At 41.2% G+C, this 24746-nt stretch overlaps 2 protein-coding genes across 3 annotated transcripts in view; one reads left to right on the top strand and one right to left on the bottom strand.

Annotated features, from left to right (window-relative positions):
* The first annotated feature begins 1187 nt into the window (after nucleotides 1-1187).
* Nucleotides 1188-24746, top strand: part of LOC117588226 (potassium voltage-gated channel protein Shaw) — a 52105-nt gene continuing 28546 nt past the window's right edge. The window contains exons 1-2 of one of the 2 annotated variants that reach the window (XM_034279372.1): nucleotides 1188-1569; nucleotides 11550-12053. In XM_034279372.1, the coding sequence (XP_034135263.1) occupies nucleotides 12010-12053 (44 nt within the window). In that variant the 5' untranslated portion in view covers nucleotides 1188-1569; nucleotides 11550-12009. The remainder of the gene's footprint in view (nucleotides 1570-11549; nucleotides 12054-24746) is intronic. The other variant, XM_034279371.1, reaches the window with a different exon arrangement.
* LOC117588227 (aldehyde dehydrogenase, mitochondrial-like) overlaps nucleotides 24007-24746 on the bottom strand; it is a 12252-nt gene continuing 11512 nt past the window's right edge. Inside the window, exon 5 of the mRNA XM_034279375.1 lies at nucleotides 24007-24746. Coding sequence (XP_034135266.1) covers nucleotides 24181-24746 — 566 coding nt within the window. The 3' untranslated portion in view covers nucleotides 24007-24180.

Raw genomic sequence — 24746 nt, 5'->3', positions numbered from 1 at the left:
CTAAGAGTTGACTCGACTCGACTCGACCCTTTCTTGGCTGCTTCTACGTTCGGCTGATAACAGTTCGCGCGGCCTGAGCATGATCGTTCGTTTTCACAGTCTGAGAGAGAGAATGGCAGGGAGAGAGAATGGTGGAGAGCGATCAAACGATCGAGAGAGAGGGCTTTTTGGATTTTGCCGACTTAATTAGCCCGCACTTGTCGCTGCCCCACGCCTGTCGCTGCTTCTGTTGCTGTTGTTGCTGCTGTTGCTGTTATGCCGCTCTGTTGACATTGTTAACAGTGTAGACACGTTAACAGAGATTTCTGCCGCTTATCTCCGCTGATTGCTCGTATGTTAAGAATGTGTCTTGCATCAGAGGCTGCCGACTGCTTCCGTGTGTTGTCTCCCCCCTCTTGCTCTGCTCCCTGAAGTATAGATCGATTTTCCAGTTTATTTCGCGATTTCTTGCATTTATTAAAACTTGTCGTTTTGGGTCGTGGTTCTGGCAGCCCCCGTCCCAGTATTTGCTTTGATATTCTAATTTAAACCAAATGTTGTACGCTGTAGTTTTGCAGTCTGCGAGTGTTCCGTGTGTTTTGATTCTGATTGGTTTTTTTTCGCGCTTTTTTTCAGTTAGACTGAAAATGTGTGTGTGTAGTTGGCGAGGCTGGGTTTGTTCACAGAAAATGGGTATTTGGGGGAATTGAAGTAGCTAAGTGTAATGAAATATTCTTTGCAGATTTCTTAGCGGAAAAATTGCATGTTTTAGGACCTGCAAAAATTTGAGTTTTTAAATTGCGTGTCGTAAAGGAAATACCATGTCCATCAATTATTGCCACACTCGAAAACTATTCCAACCCATAAATACTTCCCAGTGTATGCCCAACAATATTCACCACACAAGCAGGCACACACACAAACTCGTAAAGAGAGAGCTTTACTCTTACTCTTGCTCTCCCGAGAACTTCATCCGGCGGTAGCAGCATCCTCCCATAGCCTGCCGAAGCATTAGCTCCACGAAGAACGCCGACAATGACGACGAAGAGGAGCTCGCTCGCTCGCTCGCCCGCCCGGACATCGCTGTGTGTCCTGTCCCCGAGGCACATGTATCGGCGCTGGCATGTCCTTTTGGCAGGCTGCGCGATGCGTTCAGCTTTCAGTTCGTTTGTAGACGTGCGTGCGGCAAGAACCTGCCACAACATCGGACACTGTGTCAGGCAGAACCAAAGAGGTAGAACCAAAACGGTAGCCCAAACTGAATGATGGACTGGCGGCCCAGCAAATTGAGAATGTGCTAACACGAGAAAGAGGCTCCGTGTGTCCGTGTCCGTTTACGTGTGACGAGTGCTGCTGTGTGGCTCGGTGTGTTAATGTGCGAGACAGTGTCCTGCGGCGGACTAGCAGGTTGCTTGCCCTCTGCTCCTCCATACCAAGTGTTAAGTGTATGACAAAAAAAAAAAAATACGATAAAGAAAGTAACAACAAATATCCTGCTACTGATGTCGCTGAAAGTTTACCGAAAGGATTAAAGCCTCGTACTTGACTAGGACTCCAGCACACACTTCTTGCTCCTTGCTTCTGTAGGAGGTAACTTGTCTAGTTTTATTTGGTGTTTCTTCTGTTTGCTGTTTTTATGAGCCCCGCTGCTGCCGTTCCCTGCCTTTGTTTCCCATTTTTAATGCGGCGCAGCAAAATCGTGTTGGCCCTTTTGGTTCAGCTTTCAGCTTTCGGGTTACGGTCTTCAGGGAGCCATAAAATAAATCAGCTAAAATATAGGTGCCCCTAAGGGCTGTACCCAGATCTGCAAAGAGAGGATGATAACATATGCAGAAAAGGGGCAGACAGATAAAATGAGGACTCTCCAGGGTTTAAAACCGAAAATTAGCTGCATTTGACACATTTAATAAGCAAGATTTGGATCTAAAATATGCATAAAATATATTTATAATGTACAGAAATTGAAATTTAGGCCATGACTCATGTAAAAGATGCATTTAAATATGGATTTTTGTTGCAAAAAGTTCAATTTCTGTCCCATATCCCTCTCTGTCTGTCTCTCGTCTGTTGTCTCTCGTGTTTCTCTTTGTTGGTAAAGGTTTTATTTATGGTCCTTTCAGATTGGCCCTATGCCCACGGATAAATTTGGCCGAAACTTTTGGTTCCACTGTCCAGCACTGTGTTGGCATTTTACGAGTATGTGTGTCTGCCACACACAATAAACAATAATAACAAAAAAGAGCTGTAAAAACGAACTGCCAGTTAACTTTCTTCACATTTATCAAGGTTTTTTCTGTGTTTCTTTATGCGCCAGCCATGAAAAATCTATGCGTAATTGAGTTATGAGCCACGGACCAAGGAGCAATAACCAGGACTGGTTACTGCTTAAGCAGAAGGTTTCAGAGCCAAAGAGATACTTAAAAGAGGTGGACAACTGGAGGGGAACAAAGCACAAGAAATGTAATTAAGGCTCCATCAAATAAGGAGAAAGACACCCGACAGACACTGAGTGCCATAAAACATGTACGCAAACAGAAAATTAAGGCATAAACTACAATTGCTCAGATTATTGCACGTCGTCGTTGTTGTCGTCATCGTCAGGATTCCATTTCTGTGTGAAATGGTCCTTTTAATGGTCCTTTTTACTTGCTTTATAATTTTGCAATTGTGATTGTCGTCACTGGCACTGGGTAAGGCACTGTAATTTTCCTTTATCGAACTGTCATTTGTCCGTCGCTCTCCGTCTCACTCTGTGACTGCTTCTCCCCCTCTGGCTTTGTTTCTATTTGATTTGTGCTGCACTCGAGTGTTGCTCGCAGGCAAATGGGGCGTATACGCAATATAAATAATTGATGCCTAAATTGGAAAATGACCTGCAAACAAATAAAATTCTAATTATAGCTATTGTCAAATGCAAAAAGGGCTAAAGAAATGGGGTCAATGGACTGTGGCATAAATGAAGAAAAACAGAGACAAAATGCACACATTTACGTTCGATTTTTGAGAGTAGAAATTTGAGTTTTCTTTGGTTAAACCTAACTTTATGAAAACGTATTCTATTAAGGCTTTATAGTCCACAATTTCCGTTTATGGCTTAAACTTTTTCTGTGACATTTAACTTTAATGATTACTGACAAAGTCCATTATGATTTCTGTCCGCAAACCTTAGCGCTCTATGCTTTGAATGTCACTTACTTTTTCCATTAACTCTGGCCATTTTTTTGCCATTCTTTTTTTCCCAATTCCCATAAAGCCTATTATAGCAAAATTAAAGCAAAAGGAATCGATGAGGAAAGACAAAATTACCCCAAAAGCAATTGCAAAAGCAAAAGGAGAGTCAAACCCCCATCGGAAAATTCATAATTTCTGGAGCTTATGTTTAAAGTTTTTTCCATAACAAATTTTACAGTTTTGATTCAAGTTTTCTCAAGTGCTGAAACTTTTTCTTTCTAATAATTATTTTCAAATTAGTTGCTCCAAAATTTTGCATAAAGAAAATAAATCTCTTTCAGGTACGAGTAGTAGCCTCAAGTCTAGGAGTCTCCTTCTTATTAATTTTCCGCTGCCACCAACGAAAGCCGCCAGAAAGTTTTGAAGCTTTTTTGCTTATTGATAAAGTGGAAAAAAAAAGAAAAGTTGCAGTCACCAGGAGGGGGCATGATGACAGGTGGGGTGCACTCCTCATGCCAACAGGTTATGAAATATGCCAGGGGAAGAAAATGGTTAACGAAATGAGCCCAGCTCAAAATCCCCAACCCGTCCACAATTCGCAATGAAATTCCAAGAAAATGCCAGGGACTAGAAAAACATTTCATTAGGATGCCTGTTGGGTGGTGGGGTGTGGAGTAGGGGCCATGTCATTGACGACAGCTGCTTTCATGTCCTGTGACCTACTGACTCGCGTAGCCTACTTTCCGGGCGCCTACCGAGTCCTTACGGAGTACGAACGGATACGGAATAATCCAGTACTCCTTGCGGAAGCTGCGCTTAATGGCTGAAATGTCCTTGCTGGATGCCTGCCTGCATTTTTTCGCGCTGACACAATTAAGTGCATGAAAAATACTTGGAAAATTTAATTAAGTAACCCACTCCGCCCTTAAACCCTTGCTGCAAAGGAGTGCAGATTCCCCCCATTGTTGCAAAAGGATTGCACATTCTTCGCCGTAGTTCGTCTTCGTCTTTGTCTTGTCTTCTGGCTGACATGATCTCATCGATGTACCACATGAGGGCTGAGGCAACTTGATAAGAATTTATGATGTAGGTCTTGAATAGACATACATACACATGTAGATGTAGTCGGAAATGGGAAATGTGATATGAAAAGATAGCACATGACAAGCGGCAATCATAGCAGAGATAGAGTGTAGGAAGGGGTTTCTTTTTGCTAGTGGTGTTTGCTTTATAGATTTTTGTTTTAAAATTGGTAAACTTAAACCAATAAATGCATCAAAAGTTGCCAGAAATATTAAACTTTTTTTTCAGTTCACTTTGGTATAATTCTAAAAAAAATGGTACTTATAATCATATCTGTCTGTCCGTCTGTCCGTCTTGTTTGGCGGCCAGTTCTCAGAGATTATAAGAGCTAGAGGCACCGAATTTTGCCTGTAGACGGCTGTATGATCACACTGATACAAGGGGAGGGGTAGATCTTATAGAGCGTGTTGGCGTGAGAAATGATGTAGATGTAAATGAAAGTAAAGACAAAATTTAAAATGCCAAATGTAAAATTCGAAAAAAAAACAAAAAAAGCAATATACTGATTGAGTACCGGGTATGCGTCCCGTTTTAAGTTTTAAGTTTCATTTGATTTTGTATTGCACCTTAGCAGGTACTTAAGTTTAGTGTTCGTTTATTACGTGTATTATTTTTATTTACAAATTTTTAAACAATAAAATCATTAAAAATCCCTGGAAATGTCCAAGCAATATTATAGTCTACGCCTAAAAATTGGCATCTGTAATTATAAATGTACTGGATTATTGATTGCACTTTTACAGATACTTTAAAAATTAAAATGTAAGCAAAAACTTGCTCCCCGCACAAATATTTACTTTAACTTAATTTTTTGTGCGTCTAGTGACCGTCAAACGGGCACAAAATTCCGTGAGGCACTTTGGTTTTGCATTCAAGTTTTGTTTTCATAACCCATAAAATTAGTTTTGCATACAGATTTAAATTAAAGTAGAAATAAAGGCACAGAATGCAGGCGAATGCACTTGTAAAAAATGCGAATATCAAGATACAAATTTAGGCAAAAATGAAAAAACAGGAAAAATAGAAATACTTCCTGGATAAATCTATGAAATTGTATTAAAGAATTCCTCACTCTGTTGTAAATTCCCCCTGGTTTTCTGTTAGTGTATGCAAACAATTTAACATCATCAAATACAGGGAGATTCGACATCAAAATAATCTCTGATTTTACCACCTGAAGCAAACACACGTGGATCCGATGCAGAACAGATTTTGATGTTGTGGGTTTTTGGTTGGATTTTTGGTTGGGTCTTTCGGGCTTAGATTCAAACCCCAAAAATGTAATTTAAGTCTGTAAAACATTTACTTTATGGCAAATAAAATGTTCAGTGGGAATGGGAGCACTGGGCATGTGTTTGCCTTAACTTTGAGGGCAAACATGTTTGTTTTTAATTAAAGCTCCTGAAGGAACTGAGGATCAAACAGGCAGGTGGACTGCAGACTGCTGGACTAACTAAGCAAGAAGCTTTTTGACTGCCGAAACTGCCAAAATTGAGATTTCCGTACAGAATTTGCAACGAAATGAAATAAAACGAGAAGGGACGTGTGAGATGCTTTTTACGCGTCACAACTTTTATACCCGGCACTCAGTACTACATCTGCACCTTAGCGGTGTTTTGTCAAATTTTAAATTTTTTCTTCATCTGTCATCTACATCTACAACACTTCTCACACCAACACGCTCCGTTAGCTCGCCGCCCTTCCCTAGAACCACACACTGCAGACTCGAGGCAGAGGCAGAGGCACCGTCCGCACAAACAAAAAAAAAACAAATAAAAGCTGCGGGACGGGGTGGGTTAAAAGTCGGAAGAGTCATCGGCAGGGGGAGGGCAGAGGCAGGGGCCAAGTGAAGCAGAAGCAGAGTGTGAATGAGAGAATGTAGAAAAAACAAAAAAAGCTGCGGGACAGGGAAATTAATTTCTCCATTGTGGCTATAATAATGATCCAATCGGATCCCAATTTGGTGATCAGATACAAATGGCCATTCCCCACGAAATGGCGTATTTAGTTTTCTTTTATCTTCTTGTTTGTTTGTCATTTATTTCTGCCTGCTTTTTTTGCCTGCAAGCAAACAAAAGTCACAAATAGTTGCCTGGCTCATTTACAACATTCAGAGACTTGCCTTGCAATCAGTTTTGATATTATTTTTTCTTTTATCTTCAAAACTGTAGATTTGGGAGGTTTTCGCCCTTTTGCGGGGGCGGAAAGGGGCGTGGCTCATTTTTGAAATACACTGGTTTCAGTGTGAGCATATAGCAGTCTGGATGCAATTGGTGGCTGAATTTGGTGGCTCTAGCTCTTATAGTCTCTGAGAACTCTGAAAAACAAAACGGAAAGACGGACAGACGGACATACAGACATGGCTCTATCGACTCGTCTATTGATGCTGATCAAGAATATATATACTTTATGGGGTCGGAAACGTCTCCTTATGTGCGTTACATACAACCGTTATTCCCTACAAATACAATACAAATATACCCTTTACTCTTCGAGTACCGGGTATAATAAAATGCAATAATTTTGTCTGACATATTTCTGTGTGCAAAACAACATAAACCTACGCAACGACTAGCTATATTAAAATCTCCTGATATTTATGTGTTAATGAAAATGAAAAGAAAATAGTTTTACAGAACCGTAGCCTCTACCAATGCCAAAATGGTGTTCCCACTGCCATTGCCCTCAGTTCTGCACATTTTCTGAATAGCTCAAATATTTTTTTATGTCAAATATAAATCATGATAGGGTAATGAAGTTCAAGGCGAACTTGGGGATACCCTATGCTGGATATATTTTTACTGTGGTTATTTTCGGAAATTTGTCTTAGATTTCAAAAGGTATAAAGCCATAAAGCCGCAAGCTTCTCTTTTGGGTTGAAATTAATGTAGTTTGCTCCGCGAAAAGTAAGCACTTAAATAACTTATAAATACACACTCAAACATTTAAAAATTCAAATTGCATATATAGTAGAGACTGCTTCTGGCTGCTGCTACTTTCAGGGCCATCCTGTTTTCCCCTGAAAAAAAGGAACATCAGATATTTTCCGAAATGAAAGTTGAGTGATGCGATGATGTGTTTCTTTTCAAAAGAAAAAGAAAAAGTTTAAGTTCGAGTAGAAGTACCAGTACGAGCACTCCACAGAGTGAGAAATCAAAATGCGAAATATAAATCAAATTCCGTGCCGACAGCTGCAGCCGGATATTGATAATAAATCTGAAGCCCGAAATTTCACATTTCTTATACTTTTAGTGGTTGTTTTTTCGTTCCATAAAGTGTTTATTGATGAGCGGTGACGGTGCCTGTTCTTCTCTCTCTCTCTTCCTCTCTGCAATTGAAATATTTGTGTAAATGGATTTTTGATTTATATTTGAGAAACGCTTCTTGCAGCGTTTTTGGATTACTTTTTTTGTGATTTTCAAGACATTTTTTACATTTTTTTACATTCAAATTTAACTAAAATTTAATGGATTTTTATTTTTTCCTATTTCAATTTTTTGGAATAATCATTTCCATAATTTACTTTACGTGCAGCAATTCTCCTCTCTGAGCTTTCCTTCCCTCCTTTCCTAATTATTTATGCATCTATCAAACATATTTCATTGTGGGGCGAAATAATAAATGGCATAAATTACAATTCAATTTCTTATGGTCTATTATTTAATGCCTCGCGATAAGAGGGAGGTACCACCACAACGCCCACCACACACACACACACAGAGGATATATGGTTTGTGGAAGCCATAAAGCTGAAGCTGCTGCCAAATAGTAATCATAGAAATATATATTGTTCGGGAAGACTAAAAGCAAACGAGAGAAAGAGAGGAACAACAGACGCGTCGCTCTCTGAATAATCCTATTCGGTGCAGTCCAACGATTTCCTACGCCCCTCTTCGCACTGAGTCCTTTTGCTGTATGTCCTGGTCTTGGCGTATTCATAATTTGATTTCTCATGCTTTTGCCCTGGCTTTTCCTTGAGTTCTTCCCTTCCCACACCGCTACTTAGAGTCGCCCCATTTGCTGAGACTCGCCTTTTGCCTTGGCCAATGTTTTTGCGATTATGCTGTGGGTGTGTGTGTGTGTGTATTCTTAAAGGATACAATACAGTTGGAGTTGGTCAGACAAACGAATTATGGATTTCTCTGCTATTATCATGGCCCAATGCTTCTTTTTCTCTGGCTCTCGCCTCATCCTGGATTATTGAGGCTTTCCTTTATTGCCTTGGACAGGGCTGAAAAGGACAGCGCTAAAGGTTATGTCGTTCGACGTGTTCTGGTTAACAGATTCACTGGGATTTTGCCTTTGTATTTATGGTTCCCATTGGAGTTGCTCCTTAAAGGAATGGTACTTCATTTTCCATATAGCAGAGACACATTTGTATACTCCTTTATTATGGATTTGCTGCTGTCAGTTTATTTATTGAAAAGTTTAGCAAAGAAACGCCCACAAAATAATTCGAATCGAAGCTGACTTGCAGTCGCATAAGTTTTGCTAGAAGAACTTATCTTTCTACCAGATAAATTTTTGTATATTTAGAAGCATCTCGATGTTTGTGTAAAGTTTCTTTGCAACGTTGCTTGTTTGTTTGTCATTTATTTCTGCCTGCTTTTTTTTGCCTGCAAGCAAACAAAAGTCACAAATAGTTGCCTGGCTCATTTACAACATTCAGAGACTTGCCTTGCAATCAGTTTTGATATTATTTTTGTGTGCTGTACTTTTTTTTGTCGCTGTCTGTTTCCGCTTTGGACAATGGACCGAGGAATGACCTTGTTCCTAGAGCGAACTCAGCTACCGCTCTGCCGCTCTCCCTCTCCCTCTGTTTCTGTGCAGCTGGAGTCCACTTCCTGGCCATTGATTTTCGTAGTCCTGCCGCCTGTTTGCATCTCTAACTCGACTCGAATTATGGTTGGCTGGGGCTTTCCCCTTCTACTTTGACCCCAAAACTTTTATTTTCTTTAGTTTTGTTTTGCAGCTGCAAAGTTTTGCTTTTCCACAGACACAAACATCACCAGCATTCGACATTCAGCTACAGATTCAGATGGGAATCACATTATCTTTCTGCTTTTCGTGTGGGTTTAATCTGTGGGCCTTATCAGTGGTGCTAATGTGGCATAAGAGTGACACAACACAGACGCAGAGCTCGCTCTTAATGCAATTAAAAACGTTCCAACAAAACTGTGGCACTTTTCTTGTACCTTTTTCCGAGGGCAGCTGAAACGGATTTTAAAAGGAACAACTTTTGCGCCTGACTGTTTGTTTAACCTTCAGTTAAACCTTCGAAAAGTAATGAAAAATAATACTGTTTTCTGTGGCCTGCAGGCTGCATACAAAATTGGAATACAAATTTATTATTCAGTTTTTGCACAAAAATTTGCACATGACACTGGCACTGGTACAGCCGAGGAGTGGCAGCCAGCCTTGTTGTACAACTGATTGATTTGAGGGGAGTCATCGAGTCGACTTGGGTATTCCAGTCCATGTGGCAGGAACGCAGGCAGAAGGCAGATGCCAGAAGTGCCACTAAAAGCCAGTTCAGGCAGTGAAGCTGTTAGACAGAGAGAGGCAGTTCAGTCACTAAGGCAATAAGGCAGCAGTGGCACGAGTGGAGGTGAAGTGGAGGCCAACAAAGCCCCAAAGACAAAGCGCGAACCGAAAGCACTCAGCGATGAAGAGGAGCAGGAGGAGAGCCACTGTCAATCCAATTGGTGCAGGAATCTGAAGCGGCGGCAGCCACTTAATGAATGGGAAAACGAAAGAAAGTCTTTCTAAACGCCACACAGATTGATGACGCACTTGATAATGCCGCAGCTGGTTGACTCCTGCCACTATGCCAAAGACTCCTGCCACTGACTCTGTTGCTCACTCTAAGTCGCCGTTTCGCATGCCGTGTCGAGTGTCCTTTTTATATAGTCAGTCACTTGGTTGAATCTGTAGAGTGGTCTTGTCGCTTCCTGCCTGCTGCTGCTGCCTTCTCTCCGACTTTTCTCTCTGCACTTAACCAACATTTTGTCATTTTGACAGCGAACAGATGGCCCTGCCCTGTCCAAGCGGACTTGCTGCCGCATGCCACCTACGCTAAAATGCGGCCAAGTAAAAAATTTGCATACCCAGCAGAAAACTGCCACACAGAAAAATAAAAGGAGCACACGACGTTGCAAGTATCTTTTTTGGGCCAAAAATTGTTACCACAAAACTGCCGCAATGATGAGACACCAAAAATGTGCCCCCTCTGGTTTCCTTGTGGAGCTTAACTTTTACTTTTCTTCTTTTTCTCTGCTTCTTGTCCCCTTCTTTTTGTATTTTATTTGTATTTTTCGTTTGCCCTTCGAAGTTCATTGCTGCAGGAGGCATTGGGCTTATGTGGCGTATACGTAATTTCTGTCAGGATTTCACTCAGGATACGCTCTGCTGTGGTGCCTCTGCGCCACATTCTGATTTGTGACAAAGTAAAACGATGACTCGCGCTTTATCATCAGAGGGTTTTCCTTTGAGGGTTTTTAGGAAGATCTAAACATGCTCCTTTAAAGCGATAAATTTAGCTAATAAATGGTGTTGCCATGGAAGTGGAATATAAAATACAAAGAAATATATTTAATAGACATTTGGCGGCATTTTGCTATTTTAGATCTAAGACGAGAATTTTTTATTAAATTCCATTTTTGTGTCCTACAAAATTTGTATAAATTTCACAAATTTCTGTCTCAATTTTCAGCAAATTACTTAAATTTGGACTTTCACTTGGGTCAATCACTACTGTCAATCAATTCGGCATTTTGCGACACAATTCGTCATGTCAAATTGAATTTTTGGGCTACAAATTGTGGCACTCGTGGGCGCGCTGTAGAGGTGTGACAGGGAAACAGGGCCTGGAAGGCTGGCCCACAATTTGATTGAATTTGATTGTTGTAGGCCTCAAACTGTTGCTGACAGCTTAACAGAGGTGGCAAATTGTGCGACAGAAGCTACGGGGGTGAAGATATTCTTAAAGTGAAACCAGCATTTGCTTAAGAGTTTCCGCAAATACCAAAAGCAATATCTACACTCAGGAATTCCTTTCGCAACATACACAGACACACTGGCAACAAAAAATATCTAATTAAATTTGCCGTTTGTCAAAGGGAAATAGTTTTGTTGCCGGACCAGGACTCGCTCGTCCTGTGTGAACTTGCTGGGATTATGGCTGGCAAAATATTTGCATGAATAATGTGTTTCTGGGTGGAAGATATTCTTGCATATTAACCGAATTTCTGCCTGCTGCTAGAGTCCTTGGATATTTATTTCTGCTCCCCTCTCTCTCTCTCCTTTTCTATTTACAGCAATCATAGGCCAAAGGTGGCGCTCAGGGCCATACGAGAACGAAGGACTATGCAAAGCTAAAACCAAAAACCCGAAACCCAAAAGCCGCCAAATTGCAACTGAAGAAGCAACTTGCCACCGCCGACTGAGGAACGAAGCAGGGAAGGACAAGGGTAAAGGGAAGTGTAGCAGGGGAAATACGCCAGTGGCAGTGTGGCTGTTGCAACCTGTTTCCGAAGTCTAATTAAAAAGCACTGCACGGCAGGCTGCCTGCCTGTGCCGCAGAGTTCTCATACGCCCCGTGGAACGCGAGTGCTTCTGACCGCCTCTCTATCTGTATTTGTTTAGGTGTGACAGTGTGTGTGTTTTGTATCTATGAGAGTGCATATATGGATATATATTTTTGGTAAAAATTAAAGCAAGGCCTCAAAGAATTACTTTGGGTATGCGGCTGCTGCAGCCACAACTGTTGCATGCAACATGGATGGCGAAAATCGGATTATACTCAATGTGGGCGGCATAAGGTGAGTTTTTGCATTACAATATTCAAGAAAAGTACTTAATAGATGTAGAAAATGGCCACAAATTTTGGCACACCATAATTTAAAGATAAAAATGTAAATTAAAAATGTTGATATCTTTTTCTTTGATCTTCATTAAAGTTAAAAAAGAAAAAAAAACCTTGCCACGGTGGCAAGTTTAATGAAAAGTACAACAGGATATGGAATTTTTTTATTGTGCTTTAAATCCACACAAACTAAATTTCTAGACACCAAAAATAATCAAATAGAAACAATACTCTCATAATAAATGTACAACATTTTTCCATTAGGAAAATGGCAGAGAAATTCGAAACCAAATGCTAAAAAATCGAATTAAAGGAAGATAAGTTATGGTACAGCACAATTCAATTTCAAATATTTATGGTACTGACAAATTGTATTTCTAATAATATTTCACTACCAAAAAGTGATTCAATATCGTTGCCCAAAGTCATTAATTAAGTAAATTTTAGTTTATTTTCAACAAAAACGTCAAAAAGAGTGCAAAAGTTGTGCATAAAATAGTTTTTTGATTCAAAATTTCAACAATTTCATCACAAAAGGAAAACTAAAGCAACAGAGCAGAAATCTTTTACTAATCCAATAAAATCCTACAAAAAGCCTGCCACATTTGTCCGTGAGATTCTTGCCCCGGCAAAACTTTTCTCTCTTTGCCATGAATTTTTCTGTGAAACTAAAAGCAGAGTTAAAGCATTTTTTCATGCCACTGCTGGGATGAACGAAAACTATTTTGATTGTTTCTATTTACACACCGGACGTGGCCAAATCACGTAGCACATTTTGTTGATTTAATATATTCACAATAACAATATTTGCTTAGCCATGGACACGCCTCATGCCACGCCACAGGACACAGTCAAGGCAACCACCCACACATGGCTGCCATTTGGGGCCATGGATAGTGTTTTCTTTCTGGACAGGATATTGGCTGTCCGTAGGATAGTTCGAATGTGTTTCCGTCATTATTTGGGCAGAAACAATGGATACAAAGAGTCCATCCTGTTATCCTTGTGTCTGACAAGAACAGAAGAAAAAATCCATACACAAAAATAGCAACAGGAAATGTTGTTGACTCTCGGTGTTTCTCGTCTGAAATTTCAGTATGTAATTTTATGTAAATAACTTTTCCTCCCCTGGCTTTCAGCAGTAAGCCTCGTAATAATCGTCGTAATAATGATCATGTGAGGGACTTGGAGTCCCTGTTCATGTCTCCGTCCACGTCCCTGTTCTTCTGCAGCTGCCTTAACGCATTTTTCTGCCTGAGAGCATTTATCCAGCTGCAGGTTTCCCCTGTCTAGTTAAAAATTTATGATTCCGTTATTAGTGGGAGGGGAGAGATACGATTAACAGTAAATCCTCTGTGTTTTCCCTTAGTTTTTTGAGCTAAAGAAGGTTCATACTCAACGTGCAACATTTCCACGAAATAAATGCGCGTTTTTCGAATTTACATTTTCAATTACACAAAACATAAATATCAAGTGTTTTTCCTTTATGTTTTTTTTGAGAGCCACATTGACCGACCGACATAAAGCGGGTTAATTTGATTGCTGCCAACATATTTTGGGCTTTCGGTTAACCACGCTTTTTGGAAAATTAACAATGCAATTACACACAGACAGACACAGAAAAAAATATATGCATCTCTCAAACGCAACCGCAACACTGACCACAAAAAAGAGAAACAAAAAAAAAAAAAACGCAGAGAAAAACTCATAAAAATGTGTAGGAAAATGCATTTGTGGGCAGCCGCCCGCCCACACGCCCTAAAACGCAAGGCCATTAAATTGACACATTTCTGTGGGGAGAAATAAAATATTATAACATACAAAGGATCACTTGAAAGGGACGGGGTTTGATGGTTATATATATTAGAATAAAACTTTGACTGGAGACTGCTGTAATACCTATTAAAGGGGGTTTACTTTGTGTCGTAGAGGGAAGAAGGCAATTATATGAATAGTGGCAATTAAATGCTTGTACTTGGGGTACATTTACATAGGTGAATTTCCTTAACTCTTTTCTGTAATAACTTTGGGATTAGTGGTTAAATCAATGGTTATGCTTATTTCTATTATTCTAGAGATTCATTATCCATACACATCACCCATTGTAATGCATGCCACAGCTTATTTGAGTTGCTCAATCTCATCGCTGGGCTTAAGAAAAGCTAAGCCAATAAAGATCCTTTTGTTACATTTCATAATCAATGAGAAATCCTGGTTAAGGTCAGCAAAACACTATCCACTGCCTGTCGCAAACATCCACTAGTACAAATACCCCCTACAACCAAGGGGCATCAAAATGCCTTTAGTTGTACACAAAAACTACATTCTCTTACATTTAGTACAAAGCCGACATTTGCCATCTAAATGGATGAAAGCTTCGCTTCGGTTTCAGTTTCGTTTACAGTTTTGTGGGAGGCGCAGGGAGGGAGGAAGGTAGGATGGTAGAGGGGTGCGCGGTGTGGGAGTGGGTGTTGTAATATGTCACACTACTCGAATGCTTGTTTAAGCCCCTCTGCAATGTGTGCCTGTGTGTGTATGGGACTCCTTCTAGACGGACTAGCACACACTTTTCCATAGCATACTTATGCGGGCTGCCCGACTACTACTGCTCCTGACTGGCAGCCTGCTGTCAGCTTGTCGACGTTTTTAGCACACTAATACGCACACTCACACACTAGCATTGTTTGCCAGAGAACAGAGTGTGTGTGTGTGTCTCTGAGTATGTGTGTGTGTAAATAGAATACATTCTCATTCGCATTGTAAGTATATTCTGCTGTAAGTTGTTTGCTATTTTGCTCTAAAAAAGGAAAACCTTGTGTCGCCTTTAACAGAAGAGAACACTGTGGCAGAAAACTGTGTTTAAAATACTTGTAGCTCTATTTAGGGTTGGCATGTTATCCTGGAATTAAGCTTTTAAGGATAACAATTGAAATGCGTATCTGTTGGATCCGTTTCCCAGAAAACTTGACTTGAGTTTGAATTTGCGACATACCGTTGATGTTTTGCTGTGGCTTAAATAAAGTTTAAGATTCCTCTTTTTTTTTATTAAATTAAGGAGTCAACTGAAAGTTTGGAGATACTTTCGGATACTCTGCATATGCTTGGAGATTATTTGGTTTCCATGCTGCTGCTGCTGCCTCTGTTGATTAACAATTTGATTGCCTCATTTGCATTAGAAAGGGATACTTGTCTGTATAATTGGCTGTGAATATGTGCAAATAATCAGGTTTGGCTTTAGTTCAAATATCAATCGAGTGTGGATAATCAGATGGGAGTTTAAGTACGAAATTTTTCTTACAAGAAAGTTAATTAAGTTTTCTCTGACAGAAAGATGCTTCAAAGATTTTGCCAAAAGGGAGCCTAAAAGGATTCCTTCCCTCGTATTGAAATTTATTTAAAAATAATTACCAATCATGAGTTGCCATTTGCTGAATCATAATGGAAATAATAAATATATTTTCGCAGACACAGCTTTGAGTGTGTAAAAGCACTCTCTCCCCCTCTCTCTCTCTATTTCACTTTCGATGCGTTGTTATCAATTGTGATTACGCGGCATTTTCTTTGGCATAAAAGATCTTTTCGTTTCTTTTCAGAAATGATTTTTGGGTATATTTTTTCGGGGGCTGGCATCAGCAGCTCATCAACGCAGACAATTGCGCACTGATTGTAACTCTGAGATACACACACAAGCACACACACTGAAATCAGTGGCAATAAAGTTCCCACACACAGATACAGCTACATTATCCTTAGTGCGTCTGCCGATGGTTGTCTGCTCTGTTTGTGTTGGCTGTTGAGGTTGATGTTGCGTATTTCCGCTCTTTTGTTGCCGCGACAGACCCTTCAGTCTTGTGGCATTGTTTGTGCGCGGGAATTAAACGAAATGGCTAATGAAAAGTTTAACAGTCAATAAATAAAAGCAGGCATCAAACCCATTAGAGAAAGGGAGCAGGGAATGCCTATGCATTATGGCAGATGGCAGATGAACGCTGTGGCCTTCCGCTCAATTTCAGCTTCAAGGGCAGGCATTCAATTAGTATTGTTGTGACCTTTTGTGCAGATTTAAACCCAATTTTGTAGAATTAAATTACCAATGGAAAATAAAAAAAACGGAACCAAAACTTAGAGCAAATCCTGATTCCTGACAAGCTTCTGCGGCATTTGCTGCGCCAAAGAAAAAAGGGAGAAAAATACAAAAATGAAAGCTAAAGTGAAACCATATGCAAAATGTAAAAGTATTTTTATGTACGTGACACTTGCACGTCCTCAAGCAGGCTGCTTAGAATCAAGTGCCCAAGACAATGGCCTCAAAGTAGGACCACACAAAAATGCAAACAACAAAGCCAAGGCAAACACCCACAGTGAGGCAGGCTGATAGTGTGGCATGAATAGAAACCAACAGCCAACAAGAAGTACAAGGTTCAACAATTTAAAATCAACAGCTGTGCACGTGTCCTGGCATCCTGGCGTTGAAAACTTGCAGTATCAGCTCGAAATTTTTCCTTTCTTCAAAAGAAAAACAATAAAAATGGAGACTCTATAGGGAGGGCAGGAACTCAAGCTGACCGCACGGAAATAGCAAAGTAATAAATAAATTTCCTGCTCTTTTGCTGTTTTATGTTTATTGTGGCTCCTGTGCACCATGCCATCATTCCTCATGCCCCGCCGCCTAACGCTTCATTAACTTTTTGGCTTTTAATATACTCGGACCCCACTCGGTCTACTCGGTCTGTAGAAAGAAATTTCTCCCGCCTGCTGCCTACTTCCAGCATTTCCGCCCAATCATCTGTGGGCTCCGCCATTCATCTCGTGCCCCATCCGTTGTTGTCACTCAGTTAGGCGTTCATCCTGCAAAGGGGGTAAAGAGGCTGCGCTCTGAAATTGGAAAACATTTTGTGGTTTTTTTTTGTCTTTTTGTCGGTATTTTTTTTTTAAAGCAAACTTCAGCAGAAAAAAGGGTCATAAAATAAATAAACAGTGAAAATGAAACAAGATCTGGGAAACTGAACAGAACCAAAAAAAAGTTCCTTCTTTTAACCCTTTTGGGTGTCGAGGTGTGAGATGAGATTTTAGTGACACATTTTCTTGTCGCAAGACGGAAAAAGTTGTACATGGATCTAAAGTTTAGATATGGGAAGAGAGAGATAATGCAGATGATGATCAAACACTTCGTTGCTTTTTATATTTTATGTAAACGAAACGAGAAGGGACGTGTGAGACGCTTCTTACGCGTCACAACTTGTATACCCGACACTCAGTACTACATCTGCACCTTAGCGGTTATATGTCAAATTTTAAATTTGTTCTTCATCTGTCATCTACATCTACAAACTTCTCACACCAACACGCTCCGTTAGCGCGCCCCCTTCCCTAGAGCCACACACTACACGAAGCGTGTGTGTGAATAAGAGAATGTGCTGGACAGGGTGGGTTTAGCCACTGCAAATTAATTTCTTCATTCTGGCTACAATAATGATCCAATCTGACCCCCATTTGTCGATCTGATAGATATGGTCCTTCCCTCTTGTATTTTCAAAATTGTGAATACCCCAGAGCTTCCGCGATTTCCGGGGGCGACGATCATTTTTTAAATACTCTTGTAACTGTGTGAGCATACAGAAGTCTGGATGCAAAATTTGTTGGCTCTAGCTCTTATAGTCTCTGAGTACTAGGCGCTCATCAGGACGGACAGACGGACAGACAGACATGGCTCTATCGACTCGGCTATTGATGCTGATCAAGAATATATATACTTTATGGGGTCGGAAACGTTTCCTTCTGTGCGTTACAAATACAATACAAATATACCCTATTAACTCTTCGAGTACCTGGTATAAAAATTAACAATTCTTGATGGGGATGCCTTAAGACTTGTGCACAAATACAATACAAATATGCCCTATTTACTCTTCGAGTACCGGGTATAAAAATTAACCATTTTTGATAGGGATGCCTTAAGACTTTGGACACAACAAACTGAAAGATTATTATTATACTATATTAATTCAACTCAATTAAACCCTGAAATGTTGCCATAAAATTCCCCTCAGAAACTCCATAAAATCCCCCCACAAATGCGAAACAAATGCACCACAAATATTTGATTTAATTACAAAATTCTCCACTTTTATTTTGCTACAAACTTTAGCTCTTAATTGAAATACAAATATACTCTTTTAACTTTTAACTATCCCAAAAAGTTCTGCCGCACAAGCAGTGTATAAATTTCTGTTAAGTAAACTCTTCAAACTGCCAGGGCAAAACAGCAACTAAACTCCACAGAGAGAGAGAGAGAGAGAGCTTAAGAGCTGCTCTTGTGAAAAAGGTTTTCCATGCCACATTCCAGGGTTAAATTAACCTTCTGTTTGAATACTTTTTTCCTGCTGCTGTGTACGTGTCGTTGCACGTTGAATGTTGTGTTTATATGCGTGGCGCAATTTTTTGTTTTAACTTGAAACACAACACAGCAAGCTGCGGCACAGGCATAGACACAGGCACACAAAAAATGAACAGAACCACAAAATCATATTGTAAAGCCTTGTCGGGCTGCCACACACACAACACATGCACTGAGCGAAAATGGGGCTTGGGATATTTGGATACCCTTTTGCTGCATTTGAGTAAATACTTTGAGTAAATTGTTAAATATTTCCAGGGCTATTCATGCGATTCTCATGAGTAGCCGCTCAGCTGGCGAGTGTTTGTGACCTTCTTCCATGTTGTCTTTGGTTTTTTTGTTATCTTTCTTCTCTTTTCTCAGTGTTGATGTATGGGCATGTCTCTAGCTATTTCTATGCGTCCTTGTGCAAGGATCTTCCCTTCCAGTTCTCTACCCACTCCCACCGCTCTGTAAATTCGTTGCGTGTGTTATTTTAACAGCAATTTTAATGAAGCGCGAAACCGTTGAAATACAATTTGTAAAGCTGTTATGCCTGCGCGGGAATGAGAATTGGGAAACAAAAACCCAAACTCCTGGCTGTCTGACGCTGGATGCTGGTGGGGTTAAAGCCAAAACAAATGTATAACGGACAAGACAGGATATCTGGACAGGAAAAGGACCCTGACTGGCTTTTCTTTTTCCCTTCAAAGCCAAAAATAAAAATGGCTTACAAAACGCGCTTTTGCGGGCCGCCTGTTTGCCTGTTTGCCTGTTGTTACTTTGTGACTCGCGAACTCGCGTTTTGTTCGCGCGTTTGTGCGAGTTAATTAAAAAGGGTTCCTTGCATCTTTTGCCGAACAAAAAGGACTCCCAGGGGGTGTACTCAGTCCTGTAAGCCAAAAGCAAGTCCTTGGCTATATTTTCATGTTGTTTCCGCCTATGATGCTTTTACCCGGGAATCAGGAGTTATGGCTCAATTTGTTTTCGACTGAAAAATATGCTTTGAAGGTGGCTTTTGGTGGGGAGACTCGTTAGGGCTTGGGAGGTTCGAGGGAAAATGGAATATTGGGGTCCACAGAATTGTGCTTCAAGTTAGATCTATTTCTGCTTAGCAAAAAGAAGAAGTCTGTATTTTTTCAACCAGTTTAGGAAGCAGAGTCAAAACATTTATCAAACCCATTCAACCATTAAAAAACCTCAGCAGCTAAAAGCTTGTTGTGCTGCCAAATAATGTCAAATTCTCAGCAAATCCCTTGGCTCTAAATGAATCGATGATTTGAGGCTTTAATGTTTCACTTCCCAGAGGCCCAAAAGCCATTTGTACCAATCGCTTTTATGGGATGCAACGACAAGGACGAACGTTTGTTGCTTTTAAGCAGCTGTACTTGTACATGCTTATAGCATCCTGCCTGCCAAAGGACGACATCTTTGTGCAAAGCTCTCTCTATGCACCATGCTCTATCGCTCATTTTGGCCTCTATTTTTTTGTCCATGTTCTGGCTGTTTGCAGCGTGTTGGCTTTTGTTTGTTGTTTTTAGCGTCTAGTGCAGCAGCAGCAGCGCGGCTGCCTAAGCAAATATTTGAGCAAGTTAATAGCCAAGAGCCACGGCTATGGCGATGTTGATGGGCGATGATGCAGTGCCAGCGTCTGGCTTTTGTGGCGCCTCAGGCATTGCCCGCCAGCAGCAGCAGAAACGAAAAGTAGGGACGGGCGCAGGGGCACCCATCAATGGCTTTTCTCACGCCAATGCGCAATACACTTCCACTTTATGCACATTTCCGGACTCTCGCGTGGCACACAAAAACGAGAGGGGATGCTGACTGCTTGCACGCCTGGACTACCTCTCTGGCCTGCCTCTTGCATTTTGCGACATGTGTAACCGGAGGCAAAGCCGCGTGGCACAGCTAGAAATGCTATGCAACAAAAGGCAGACGGGGCGAGCCTGCGACTGAATTTGAGCCTCCGCCTGAGGATGATGCCTGCTCGCAACGTTTTCCATTTGAAGTGGCATCAAAAGCCGTCATCGTTATCCCTGTTGCTGCTATTGCACCTTTGCGCTGCTATTGTTGGATGTTGTTGCTTGCTACATGCTGCTGCTGCTACGGCACTACCACATTTTTCTACCTTATTGACTGCAACAGCAGTTTGGCGCAGCATTCTCATGCGATTAGCGTGGCTGTGGCGTGAAAATCGATAGCAACGGCGTGCCTGCGGTGTGGCTGCAGCTCAACAGGATATTTAAGCTTTAAAATTGGAGAGCATTTTGAGTGGATTCCGGTGGAGCAGGAACCTTTTTGTGTTTCTTTTCCCCGTCTTTCTTCGTAGGTTCAGAAACGAAATTGCATAGAGCCATCAGTAGTCGGTTTTAAGCACATTTTAATCAATTATTATCGCTGTTACAATCGATATATTCACGTGAATTTGTCAGCGGAAGCAATTTTCCCGATTATTCAAACATTTATCACGTTTTTCTGGATTCTGGTACTTCTAAATTTCTAAATTTCTTCTTTCTAAATTAAAAAACAATATTGAATAGAACAAACAGTTGGTTTTGGGCACAGTTTTAGCGTTAATTATCGACATAACAATCGATATATTAGCTTCTTTTTTTGCTTCTAGTTTTTCGCATTTATCGGCGCACTTTTCATGCCATTTTGCAGCGCTTCCTTCCCACTGTGCCTAAATCGCATTACAGGCCATAAAATGGGAATGTGTCTGTAAAAGCATTTAGCCTGCTTAACTTAGGTAATAGGGGAAGCGGAAAAGCAAAAGGCGAGAGAGAGAGAGAGCACTGGCAGTCAGTGCGGTGGAATGAGGAGCAGGTTTATTTCTGGCTTAGTGCTGACACATCCACCATCCAGCCGCCTTTTATAGGCAGTTTATTGGGTTAAGTGCGCTGCAATTGTGTGCAGTGCATCTGTGTGTGTGTGCTCGTTTATCTGAATTCAATTTTTCACTTTGGCTGCTTAGCGGTTATTGGTACGTTTTCCATGCGATTTGGACGCGCTTTTAAACGCATGGAGTTTAAAAAGTGTTCCCTACATTTGGGACATGCCAAATTTGCTCTGCCTACTTTTGGGCGCTGTATGTTTTTCGGGGTGGCATTTAAGCTGATTTTGCTGTTGCTTTTCCTTTGGGAGAGCAGGGTAAAATGTCTTTATCTGCCTTTACACTGTTAATCCCTGACATTCCCCTTTTTTCTAATTTTCACCCTTACCCTACTTACCCTCTTCACTCTCTATGTGTATTTTAAGCCTTTTGTTTACACTTCTCCTCTTCCCCCTTTATACTCATCCTCCTGCCCAGCACCACCAGACTCCTGCCTCCCCTTGGTCGTTTTTCCAAGCGCTTTTTTTCGATTTATCAGTGCTACATTTTTTTCCTCTTTTCTGATATTTTCTTCTGGTTTTTTGTTCATTTTTTGCAAACGTTTTTGTATATTTTCTCTGGTTTTTTTTCTATATTTGTCCTTTTGGCTTATCTGCGCCGTGTCCTTGGCCATTTTCCGGCTAATGATCAAAGTGTTGGCATGGGACTACTCCTGTTGATGGTCTTGGTCCTTTTCCCACTGGTTTTCGTTTCGTTACTTTTCTAGTCATTTGGCGTTGCCACTTCAGGCCTCCAACTCGATTCTCTGCCACTCATAACAATGTAATCGAGTGTGCACACTGCGATAAAGTCGAATTGCCGGGCACTTGGCCAGTGTCGTGTAGGGAACGGCAAGGGACGGGCACCCGCCCTTTGGTTGCTGCCTTTCTCGAATGAAGTGCAAATTCTGAATTATAGTTTTTTTTGCGGTAGTTGGTGGCAGGATAATTATGGCAGGAGGAGGCTGGTAGGAGTCGAGGCGAGTCGAGTCTCGGCTCTCTCTCTCTGTCGCTTTGGGGAAATGATTTTCAATTATGGGTCGGCACTCGAGCCTGAACTAAAAACTACAACGCTCGAGCGCACCTGTGCACGCGCCTCAATGCGCACGGCTGCGCTTTTTGGCAATCATCATTCGCAGTCCCCACTCCCCCTTATTCGCTCCAACTGCCTCTTCCACTCTCATTCCTAGTCCCTGTTACTGTTCATCCCTTAACCCACTTGCCACACACACACTTCTTGGCCACCTGCCATTTTTCGGGGGTATTAAAATTGGCTCATGGATCATTTGCAATTTTAACGCCTTTTTCTTTCTTTTTTGTTTGTGTTTTGCTTTGCTTTTGCTAGTTTTTCCAAATTTAAATATGTATGAAATGCTGGCTGGATACCAAGCGAAAATCAATTTAAAATAACTTTATACCACTCTCTCCCAAAAAACCAAAAAAAGCAGCGAAGAGTAGAGCGAAAAATTCAGAAGCTGGCGTAAAATAATTGCGTATGCGCCGTGTGGGGCTTATACAATTTTGCCACTTCGATTGCGCACCGTAGCAAAAATCGAATTAAGTGTGAAATATATTCAAATGGCATAAAAAATGAGTGTGTCCTCGTGTAAACCATTTAAAACGATTTACCAAGAATTTTTGGCATGGTAAAAAAAAATGTTTCATGGATACATTCATAAATCATACAAAATTAATTAAGAGTGGATGTGAGTGTCCTTTTATGGAGATAGCGGCATACACCGGTTGTCACTTAAATATGCAAACTTTTTGCATATCTAACCCCCCTCCCCTCTAACCCATAAATAAATCAAACAACCTCTGCGCTCTCTCTGGCCACTGCGTTTTGTAATGCATTTACTGCTGCCCCCGGGGACGGGTTGGGTTTGGGGTGTAAAAGCAATTTGCTGGCATTGTAAAAATTGAAATACAAATTTTAAATAAATTGCATACAAATGCGCTTATTCAATTTCGGAAAACAAAGTGGAAAATAAGAGGAAAACTTTTTACCACAGCAGCCAAAAGCAAAGCAAAAGCAACCGCAAAGCACTTGACACGCTCAGCTGCTGTCCAATCTAATGGACACAACCGCTTTCCAGGCTCTCCCTGGGCCCAAGATGTCCCTGATGCTGCTGTGTCTGTCCTGGCAAATCCCCCAAAACACGCACACAGACACAAACTATACACGTATGAGTAAAACAAAACGAAGTAAAATGCCAATAAATGCAAATAAATTTAAGCTTATTTCAGTGCTAGTTTTTCACTTCTTCTCTCCCGCCAGCTCCTGTCCTGCTGCTCACTTCTGTGTGTTTCTCTGGCAATCAATATTTTCCTCAGTGTTGCTGTTGTTTGCACTTACAGTCTGTTGTTTGGCGGATAAGCAAAATAATGACATTCGGTTCAAAGAGTGCCATAAACCATGCCAAGAAGCTATCTGCAAACATCCTCGTACATGAGGGATCATACATAAAAAGCAACTAGATTACATGGAACAAGAACATGCGACTTATAGGTTAAGAAAATGTATTGAAAAAGGGTGTGGAATATGTAGAGAAATGTAATATCTCAAGTGCTTTCAAGACTCTTAAAAATATTTATATATTCCAAAAGAGTTTTTATACGCTTAAAGAGAATTTAACTGAATGGAAAAAAAAAACACAGAGACTGACTGGCCAAAGCTTATGGATGAATGTATCCGTTTTTAGCAACATATCGTATGTCCAATATAGAAATGTAGATCGCGCGTAAATGTGAGCTTAAGGCTAACCAAGAGAGGTTGAAATCGGCATTTAGAGCACCTCAACGGGATGAACCCCTGGTCCAAGAACAGCCTCACTTTTTAGGAGTTCTTCTGTGGCACCTTCACAATGACACTCTTGACCTCCGTGTAGTTAGAGAGCGCATACTCGCCGTTTTCACGGCCATGGCCGGACATTTTGTATCCTCCAAATGGTGCCTGAGCGGGCAGGACATTGTAGGTGTTCACCCAGACAGTGCCGGCACGCAGACCTCCGACAATATAGTTGGCCTTGTCCAGATCTTTGGTAAAGACAGCGGCCGCCAGGCCGTAATCCGAGTTGTTGGCACGCTCAATGACCTCATCGAGCTTCTTGAAGCGAATCAACTGCTGTACGGGGCCGAAGATCTCTTCGCGGGCAATGGTCATGTCGTCCTTTACATCGGCAAACACCGTGGGCTGCACGAAATAGCCGGGAAGGCCTTCGGGACGGCTTCCGCCGGCTACCAATTTGGCGCCCTGCTTCTCTCCCTGCTTGATCATGCAGAGAATCTTCTCCATCTGCTCCTGGTTAACCTGGGGACCCTGCTCGGTGTTCAGATCAAAGGGATTGCCCACGGTCCTCTTCTTGGCGCGCTCCGCACTGCGCTCTACGAACTCATCGTAAA

Source organism: Drosophila guanche, unplaced genomic scaffold (assembly GCF_900245975.1).
Source record: "Drosophila guanche unplaced genomic scaffold, DGUA_6, whole genome shotgun sequence".
Lineage (NCBI taxonomy): Eukaryota > Metazoa > Arthropoda > Insecta > Diptera > Drosophilidae > Drosophila > Drosophila guanche.
The sequence above is the reverse complement of the archived record's forward strand: the minus strand, read 5'-3'. Positions and strand labels throughout refer to the sequence as shown.